The sequence below is a fragment of the Dendrobium catenatum genome, unplaced genomic scaffold (assembly GCF_001605985.2).
Source record: "Dendrobium catenatum unplaced genomic scaffold, ASM160598v2 fragScaff_scaffold_44, whole genome shotgun sequence".
NCBI classification, from domain to species: Eukaryota; Viridiplantae; Streptophyta; class Magnoliopsida; order Asparagales; family Orchidaceae; genus Dendrobium; species Dendrobium catenatum.
Window position 1 is genome coordinate 882,124 of NW_021318506.1, and position 10,942 is coordinate 893,065.

A 10,942-nucleotide genomic window follows, 5' to 3' on the forward strand; every position below is an offset into this window, starting at 1 on the left:
TAAAGGAAGACATTAAGAAGAAGAGGTTCCCTAAACCTGAGACTGAGTGCATCCATTTCGTGGATGCTAGTGATGTCACTAATGACGAAGAATTCTTTGAGGATGGAACACAAGTGGTTGAGTCAGACTCCCGGCATGACTTGAACCCTGAGCTAGGAAAGTTGAAACCTTTAAACATCGACACCTTAGTCCACATTGATCCTAGTCTCATCGAGGATATTTCTTTGGATAAGGCTTGCCTGGACGATAGTAATATGATCTTGAAAGAAACTGACCTGACCGTGAAATCGGAAGATTCTGAATTAATTAAGACGACTCCGAATAATTCGGATTTAATTTTGAATAATTCTGATGGCAATGTGGATAATTTCAAATTGGAAATGAGGAAATTGAAGTTACTACCTGAATTAAATCTTGATTTAAGTGACCCCGGATTCATTGATCTTAGGGTTATAACCAAACCTGATCCTTTTGAGGATAGTAATATGAGCTTGGCAGATAGTAATTTGATTCTGAAAGATTCTGAGCCTAAGTTGAACCCTAAACATCATCTTGTCTTATTGGAATCTATTCTAGGAGTTGCTCCTTTAGATGTGCATTTGACAGAGTATACCTCTCTTGATTGGACTTATATCACCGACCTTAGTGTTAGAGAGAGTCGTAGCCCATACTTTCAGGTCACATTTCTAACTGTTGTGCCCAATTCTGTTAGGGAAACCCTACCCCATCTCTTGAGTCCCATACCCGCTAGTCACTCTTTGGGCTATCCTACTATGGTAGTAAGTCATGGCCCATCGTTTTATCATATTCCTGATTCCTACATTATGCCCTCGATATCCTTGTCCTTCCCTAGTAAGAATATTCTCTCTCCTAGTTGGATGACTTTGATAGATTACCCTACTGTCTCTAGGAGACTGTCTGTGACCCGAGCTGAGACGCCCTATGGAGATGCCCTTCTAGCTAAGGATGTCTTCATTGCTCCCCCTACACCAGTTCCCTTATACCAAACACTTTAGACCCCTCTTTTGTGACTCGTCCACCTGTTATAGCTACGTGTTCGTGTGAGTTCGTATGTTGTGTTGTAGTCTGTTGTCTTCCTAATTTGTCTATGTTTAAAACTTTAGTTCGTAAGCTCATGATTCTTGTCATTCATCATGCACACCAAGTCTCTTGCATCCACATTTGCATCTCATCTTCAAGAACTGCAGAAGGATATTAATAAAAAGAATAACCAAAGCAATGCCAGTTATAAACTTACTGCCGATCTCAAGAGACGGTTCAAAGAATTTGATATTAGAGATTTTGTATTGGTTCGGATTCGTCCGGAGCGGTTCCCACAAGGGACCGTTATAAAGTTATATGCTAGAAGCGTTGGACCGTTCAAATAACAGCAAAAAGATTTAAATAGTAATGTTTATGTGTCAGACCTTCCTGAAGGTTTTAACATTAATCCTATGTTAACATCGAAGATCTTGTAACCTTCGAAGGTCCAGAGTGTAACCCTCCTATTCCACGAAATAATGAGCCTTGTGTGAACCCACCTAGTGAGAACCCCAGCCTAACTCCACTCCCAAAATTGTCTAATTTACCCAATACAGAGAAAATTGAGACAATACAGAGTGATGAACTCAAATTTCCACTAGAGATGATGGTCAACAAAGGTATCTAGTTCAGTGGGCAGGGAAACCGGAGACGGAAAACACATGGGTTGATCGTGACGAGCTGTAGCGAGTGGACCCCGACTTACTAGAGTAGTACGAGAGCTCTACAGATGCTTACTCGACGGGGTCGAGTTTCTCCCACCTGGGGAGAATGATGAGGACATCATCAGAGATTTCGACACATGTACCATCAGGAGACGCCGGAGATCGACGACCACGATCATGAGTTTTATTTTGAGTCATTTATGTAGTAGTTTATTTGATTTTTATGTGTTTCCGTTTTTGCCCTTATGGGTATTTAGTCGCTATTGTAGCCCAAGGGGCATTTTAGTCTTTTATTTTCTTTGTCATTTGGTGGCCTATATATATGGCCCTTTTCTCATCTAATAGTTAGTTTTTGATAAAATGAAATTTACTACTTGTTCTCTTTGTGAGTTCCTCCATCCACGATCTTTTAGTGAGTTCGCCGGAGAAGACTAGATCTCATTGTGAGTTCTAGTTCGCCGGAGAATACTAGATCTCTTTCTGAGTTCTAGTTTTCGAATTATCTAATCTTGTGGAAAATCAACGTGGAAACAAGCGAGGTTAGTAAATCCGTAGTCATCGAAGCCTTGAAAATTCCATCTCTTCTTTTTCCCTTGCTCTTGCCGCCGCCCACGCCAAGCAACTCAAAGCTGCCGGCCACCCTGCCTCCATCTTCCGCCGGCCAGCTCAGCCGCCGCCGGCCACCCTCCCGCCGGCCAGCCCAGCAGCCCCCTTCCCGCGCCGCCTTCCCCATTTTGAATCCATAGCATTTGAATTTCAAACCCTTGATTAAACACTTTCCTAATTGGGTCCCTTCATTAAGGCGAAGCCTAATTAAGAAATTAAAGTCAAATTTTGAATTTTCAAAATTTGATTTCCTCTCTATAAGGCTTGGGAAGTTAACTAAAGCTATCAAAAACAAATTAAGATCTGAATTAAAATTCAGATTTAATTGAATTACTTACTTAAAATTGGGCCTCACTCTAATAATCTCTCAATCCCTCTCTCTCCATCCTCCATATGGGGCGCGGCACCTTTTTGGCCTTTCTCTCTCTCAATGACATAATTAACACCAAAAAATCATCCCATTTCCTCCCATTGTCCGCGCCCCATTAATCCTCCCTTTTGGAATTATTTTGAATTCATCAATTATTCCCCTCGCCCTCCTTCCAAAACTGAAACTTATTTCAGATTTCATTTTTGTTTCTGTTGGAGCGCTTTCTCTAAGAAGCATTCTCAAGGGCTCAAGAAGAAGAGTTCTCCACATCCATGGACGGCCGACTCCCGACATCGACCGCGGCTTCGTTTGATGATCCAAGGAGAAGTATAAGACGTTGGATTGCTCACGTAGTCATCCATGGACTCGCCTACCATTGGCTACCACTTCAACGGACTACACTTTGTGCGCCATTTGTCTCCTAGCGGCATCGCTCGGTTGCTCTCAATCTTCCTCCATTAAAAGTGCCACCAACAAGAGAGTGAGTGAGAGACCCAAGGTGAAAAGTTCTATTTGTTAATTGTGGATTATTGTTTCTCTCCATAACATTACTATCTAATTCTATGTTGTCAATTTGATATTGTCCCACTAATCTAGTTGTAACCACATGCCTTACTTAATTTCGACTTGATAATTCCGAGAACTTAATTTGGGAAGCATTAATTCTATAACTAGCAAAGCTTTAACAATCTTATATTGAAATCTCCAAGCAGTTCTTGTTTCCATGCATTACGTTTCACATCACTCAGTCAACATTCTCGCTTAGTACAAACCAAGTGCATAGCTAAATGGTCCATTTTGAAGTGTCTAAGTCAACAAGGCTTTGGCGAAATAAAGTTATGAACTGATTCTTGAACTTGAAATTTGAGGTCATACGCCATTATGGGAGATGAAAAACCCATCTCAAGGGTACCTCCTTCAAAGTTACAATGAATAACTAGCACTTGAGTATGAATTTGATTTTAAGAAGAGAAGAATTTGATGCGAAGTAAGACCTAAGGCAGGGATTCAACTTTATCATAAGGATGCCTCCTTAAGTCTTATATAAAGAAGAGAGGTATTTGGTGGGATTCAACTTTCCTATATAAGACTTAAGGCAGGGGATTTTGAACTTTGATGGAGGTTAAGCCTCTACAATCTGACTAGAGAAGACATCCCAAAATTGAGGTCGACATTTCACCACACAAAGAAGTTTGGGAGTTTCAACAGTGCTTTGTTCTAAGATATACATCACATCAATTATTGGGAAGAAGCGAGAGCCTAGAGACTCACTTGTCGTCGATGAATAAGAGAATCATCCTCTTATGGAGACTCAATTTGTAGAAAAGTTCTTAAATTTTGCTTAGAAATTCCTAGGATTATTCTTGTCAAATGATCCTCCATATGATTCAACTGCCTAGTAGTTACAAAATCCAACTTCTTAAGACTTGAGATTTCTCACTTTCAGAAGCTCTATAACTTGGATTCTTGATCTTGATATTTTCATGCTAGTCGTGCATTAAAAAATGTTGGATTCAAATCATTCATGAAGTGACAAGAACCTTGCCAACAAGCATAGATCAAGCCTAAGAGATTAAAAAGAGGTAGGAAAAGCTAAAGAAAGAGGCTTTGAGAATGCAATTGGATTTTTGCTAAAGAGTAAATGAGCGATGTGACATGATCCAATTAGAATGTGTTTGGCTAATCCTCTAACCTCTATGTATAGCTTTAGGTCAAGATTCAACAATACATGAGCAACTACAATTGAGCAATACAAGTAAAATTATATATCAAGGCTTAATAACACTTACTTTAAAATTTTCTAAGTCTTATTGGCTAATTGTTAAGGTACTTAGGCAAAACTTGATAAGTTTCAAAGTTGAGAACATCTTAATGAGAGTATATATCCTTTCCAAGTGACTTAATATCAAGAAGTGTATATTTAGGCTAATTAATGAGAATGCTTCTCCGGATGAGGCAAATTTTTTGGTGAATTAGTTCAAGTTTTGACATCTTATAGAGCCCAACTTGACTGCCTGGGTGTATTATATGTATAAAGTGTGCATAATTATATTCATGCATGTATTCTTGTAGGAGAAAATGTACATTAGTGACAAATATATGCTTTAATTTATATAATACTTTCAAATATGGTTCAGGTTAACAAATAAATCATTTTCATCTTAATAAGAAAATGAATCTAAAAACATAACAAAAAATTTTGGTACATTTGCTTAATATTTATATATATATATATATATTATATATATATAATATATATAATATATAGTATATATTATATAAGTATGTAGAGACTGAGAGAGAGAGATTTTGGATCATAATAGGAGATCATCCTCCACTAAGTTTTATTTTTGCATCAACCGCTTTATATAATCTTCAAGCTTAAGAACATACAATTGATTTTGGTCTACAACATATTAATTACATGTGAATTGAGTTTTATAAGTTTTTATGATGATTCAATCACTCGTTAAACCAAGGAAAAATACAAGAATAATAGGATGACATATTAAAAACTTTTAAAAGGCTAGTTTTTACATGTATATTTCACTAATCAAACCATCTAATACTAGCATGTATCATCAACCAATATACTTGATTCCAAGTCATTCCAAAAATTTTAAATTTTGAAACCACAACTATTTATCATGAAAAAGATGTTCCATTATGAAAATTTTGATATATTTGATTGATGATCAAACGGCCATTTTAGAACTTCTCTCCCACACAAACAAGCTAATGTTTCTTAAATCATACATCTCACTAGTGGTAATGATATTAAAGAGAATGGATAGTTATAATCTTGCATTTGAAGATGATAACATTACCAAAAGCTAATTATAATATAATAGATTTTAGAATATGAAAAAAAAAATTGTACCAAGAGTTTCCCATACAAAAATCCATTGAGAATGTAAATCATTTAATCAAAATAGCATATTATTTTTTAAAACTACAATACATTTATATAAAAGTAAAAGAGAAATTAGTTGTACCATAAGACAATTAAATTGACTTGCAAATTTATTTTGACAAAATGTCATATTATATTGATTAATCCCAATGCTTTTTTTAGAGAGGAGCTCCTGATCAAATTTTTCCCGTGACAACTATAGGGTTTTTGGTATCCTATTTTAGGCAGTATTTAAGTAGAATTTAGCAGAAGTATTCACAAATAGATTTTTGATGATTTAGCAAGATTAGATTGCTGACATGCAAGAAAATCATTGATTTTAATCCTCTAAAATTTATTACTTATTTGGCATTGAATTTTTGGCAAGCTTTAAGCCTTTAACAAAGATTTATCTTAAATCCTACCAATCAAAAATGTTGGAGAGTTCAAATCCAACTATTTTGATCAATTTTATTTTAGTCATGTTATCTATTAAATCAAGTATTTGTTAAATCTCACAATTCACGAGATTTATCAAATATAGAAATTTCCCTCTCTCATAAATCGTATGTTCTAAAACAAATATCCAAAATATTTACCAAGATTAACATTGCCATGTCAAATAGTTTTTAACTCACAATAATTTTCATATCAAAATTTACAATACTTACTAAAACCTAATTGAGTTAAAGCCTACTTGTAGCCAAACACCTTCTAAAAGTCTATTTGGAGAGCATTCAGACCGGCACAAAATCCTGTTTGACTTCTATTTACTAGTTTTTTTTAAAATATTTCTGTACTGGGAATTCGCATTTTAAACTTAGATTTGCTAGAGTATAACAGCTTTCTGTCCGATTATTTCAAAAGAAAACTATTTATCATATTCAAAACAGTTTTTTTTTTTTTAACTATTTTACCCACAACTCTGCAACTACATTGAGACGTACCAAATATACCCTAAGGGGCTGTTGGGTGAAAGGATTTACTAAATCCTACAGCCAGCCAAACAATTCCCATGTTCTCAAACAATCTTTATATCCACGAAAAAGTAAATCAGGTTTCTACAATACAACCTTTTTGGTGAGAGTAGCACCTTTTTCGTCCTTCCCTCGCTCTTGCCTCCAGCACCTGCTTCGTCTTCCTCCTCTTCATCTTCTTCGTCGCAACTGTCCACTTCGTCGTCATCGCCGTCATCCTCCATGCTGTCATCCTCTGAATCTAAGGCACGGGTTCGGGTATCCGCTTCGTATTCTCCCGGAAGGGCGACGTCGGGGAATATGTCGGGGTCATGAACGAGAACGGCTGTGAGGCCGTTGGCGAGATGAAGGATTCGATAAGTTCGCTGATCCGTCGGAGACTTTATCACTACGTTGTCCAGCGAACGAACCACCATTTTCGATCCCTTCTTTTCACACACACACAAAACTCTTCGCAGTAAATCTACGAATGCTAAATAGAAAAGCGAGCAGTATACGAAAGCAAGCTTTCTCGCTGCTGGGAGACGAAGAATACTTGCATCTGTGCCCCGCTCGTCTCTTGAGCACTTGGAAAGCGCTAGGTCGGGTCGCAAGTACAGTGCTACGTTCGTCGGGCTTGGCCCTCCTACTCAAATCTTGCTTAGGGCATCTCCAACCGAACCGTTCTTGTTTTGCTCCAACCTTGTCATTTTTTACGCCATTTGATCGCGGATGAACAGTGCGATGCCAATATTGGCGTCGCACTATTCACTCACGCCATTTTTTGCTCTCAACCGAAAAAACGCGCGAAAGGGAGGGCGATCGTTACCTTCTCAAAAACACCTAAAATGGCGTTAGATTGGAGCATCACCGCGCCATTTTGGAGTTTTGCGTTATTTTGCCGTGAAAAATAAAGTTTTCGGTTGGAGATGCCCTTAGCAAGACTAGTGGAGCACGTGAGTGTTCATATCTAAGTAGGGGTGTCAATATCATATCATAGTTTAGATTCGAAACAAATTTGAAACTGATCCGATACTATTCGGATCAAATTTGACGATTTACTAATTATTCATATATATATTATTTGGATGAACAAATGAAAATTTTTATAATGAATTTTTAGGAATAATGAGTGGAAAATTTGAATTAAGTATGATGGGAGAGCTGATTTTTTTTCTTGATTTTAGTGTAAAGCAAATAGATGATGGAACTTTTCTAAGAAAGTAAATATATCAAAGGTATTCTAAAGAAATATGAGAAAGAAATTGCTAGAGCAAATAATACACTATGAGCTCTACCATTCCATTAGATAAAGATGCAAGTAGAAAGTCAATAGATTAAAAGAAGTATAGGGGTATAAGAGGATCACTTGTGTATTCGACTGCTATCAAACTTGACATTATGTTTACTGTTAGTCTATGTACTAGATTTCAAGTATATCATAAGGAATCTCATATGACAACTATTAGGAGAATCCTTAGATACCTTCTAGGCACCCAAAATTTAATTATCTAGTACCCTAGATATAATTCCTCATTTAAAATCATTGGATGTTCAGACTAAGACTTTATAGGATATATGATTGATAAAAAAAGCACCTCTTGAACCTATTAATTCATAGGTCAATCTTTGAATTCCTAATCTAATAGAAAATAAAACTATATAGCTATATCCACCATTGAGGCATAATACATTGCTATAGGAAGTTATGTTGCTTAAGTCTTATGGCTAAAGAAATAAGTCCTTGAGCTTGTGCTCTATGTTGACACTATTCAAATTATATGTGACAATATTAATATCATATTCACCTCCAGGAATCCTATCCAATACTTATGTACTAAGTATATAGACATCAGACACAACTTCATTAGAGATCATATTACTAAGGGAGATATTGAGTTACATCATGTTCAACTGATGATCAACTGATATACATCTTTAACAAACCCTTGAGCTATGACATCTTTGGTACATTGAGGACAATATTAGGTTTCATTGACATTCATGCTTTATTCAGGGTAAGATGAAATCAATAACTTGAGATTTTATGTGTTTTGTGTATTTTTATATTTTTGTTTTTTTATTTATGTTTGTTATTTGTTTAATGTTGTTTTCTTAGTAGTAGTTATTCCTTAATCATCACACACCACATAAAAAAATATTCACATTATACTATGCAAACCTCATTGACTCCTTGGGTGGAAAAGGTGTGATGACCTATCTACAACCTTCCTAATGAGTTTTTTAACTTCCTTGCTCACTCAGGTTGCTCCTTATGTGGGATTTTCACATAAACTTCTTCAACCACCATTTTATCCCGAGATCTCCTAATTCCTTTTCACTCCTCAATTAGATGATTTTACACAACTCCTCAAGGTTTACTTCAATGGCAATAGAAAAAACATCATGGGGTATACTATTAATTGATCAAGCTAATTGCCCTAATTAAGTTTCTAAATTTTGAATGACAACAATTTGACTCTACAATAGATTCCCCATATGTAGCACTAAATTTTCCAAAGATATACTCTATCCTTATATTAGTTATTTTGATTAAAGCCTGGGTGATAAGGAGGTATAGGGTTTTCAAAAGGTTGTTGAGAATTATGCCAAGATTCTATAGGGTTGGTTTGAATAACATTCTACTAATGTTTACCATTATTATTATTACTATAACAAAATTTTGGGTGATTCCTTCAACTTGGATTATTGATACTGGAATAAGGATTGTTGGGTCTATTAATAACATTTAAAGCTTCAAAACCTTAAACACTTGGATCACTGGAAGGACTAAACATATTTTCATCTAAAGGCTTAGGTGATCCTTAGATTTAATTAATATTAAGGTGGTTAAACTTCTTAAAAATGGCTACTATCAAGGTAGTCAACTTTGTAAAAGCACTCGACTCATGAATATTGGCTATCTTCCTAGGATTCACCATATCTAAAGGCTATTGGAAATTGTTTATTTCCAGTTCCTCAATTAAGGCATATGCCTCATCAAAAGGCTTTGATATTAAAGACCCTCCAGCTGCTACATCAATGATGGATCTAAGGGATCTTACTAATCCATTATAAAAGTTTGGATAATTAACTAATCAGGCAAAGCATGGTGAGGGAATTTCCTAAGCATATTCTTAATTCTTTCCCAACTTTTACAAATTTACTCTCCATCCAATTGGGTAAATAAAGTGATATCATTCCTACGTTTAGATGTCTTTGAAGGAGTGAAATACTTGGCTAGGAATTTATCGGTAAGATAATTCTAAGTGGTTGTAGATCCTAGGGGAAGAAAATTCAATCACATCTTAGCTTTATTGCGTAATGAAAAGGTAAACAAAACAAGTCTAAAAGTATCATCTAAGACTTCATTACACTTAACTATTTCACAAATCTCTAAAATTTGGCTTTATGTAAGTTGGGATCCTCAAGTTCGCCCAAATTATGAATTTTGAACCATTTGAATGATCACAGGTTTTATATAAAAATTATTAACTTGAACGGTTGGTCTATAAATACTATGGTGAAAACCTTCTACTAAAGGGTTAGTGTACTCCCTAAGTGTCCAAAGTTAGTCTTGATCCTGATTTGGTTTAGCCATCTATGAAACCTGGGCCATTTGGATTTTACTAAATTTTTTAAGGGTCCTTTCTATTTCAATATCAAACAATAGGTTTCCCTTGTTGGATTAACTAAATATGCACAATCACAAGCCACAAATGTTGAATGAAATATAAAGCCAAAAATAAATTCATAGAAGTTTTTAAAAATACTTAAATGATGCACAAAATAAATGATAACACTTGCAATGAAACTAGAAAAAAAAAACAAAAGAAAAGAAAGATTAAATATGATACTTTTTTTAATAATATAAATTAATAAGTATGATATGAAGCTTATCCATGAAAATCATGCCAAAAATTGACAAACTTGTTATTTTCTACACAAGTGCAAGTGTCGGTCAAGTAATAATGTTTAGAGTAGAGTGCCGATGCCACTTAGTAAATTATGTCCTTTGAATTCCCCTAATATTATCTACTTCAAATAGCAAAATTTAGCCTTCTAAATTGTGTTGAAATTAATTTTCTACAAAACTATTGTAATTACTAAATTGATAACTTAATTAAATAAAAAAGTTTTGAACTTATGATGATGAAAGATGTAATATTTTCCTAAGTAGACTCTTCTAAGACATGTTGTGAACAAGAGCATACCTTAGATCTCTATCAAGGTTGTAAGGGTGTAAGTTCTCTCCTTAGTATAGTAATTTTATATTCTTAGACTAAAAAAGCATATTCATCCTATGTCTAGGTATGAAAATTTTCAATTTCAATCCTAACTATTCCATCATTCATCCATCGAGGTAATGACTCATCCTAAGTTTTAAATTTAAATATGGCCATTGCATTAA

General features: G+C 35.1%; 1 protein-coding gene across 1 annotated transcript in view; it reads right to left on the minus strand.

The window, feature by feature from the left end:
* LOC110104694 (nardilysin-like) overlaps positions 1-7,162 on the minus strand; it is an 11,975-nt gene extending 4,813 nt beyond the window's left edge. The window contains exon 1 of the mRNA XM_028693854.1: positions 6,669-7,162. Within this exon, the coding sequence (XP_028549687.1) occupies positions 6,669-6,968 (300 nt within the window). The 5' untranslated portion in view covers positions 6,969-7,162. The remainder of the gene's footprint in view (positions 1-6,668) is intronic.
* Between the last annotated feature and the right edge of the window lie 3,780 nt (positions 7,163-10,942).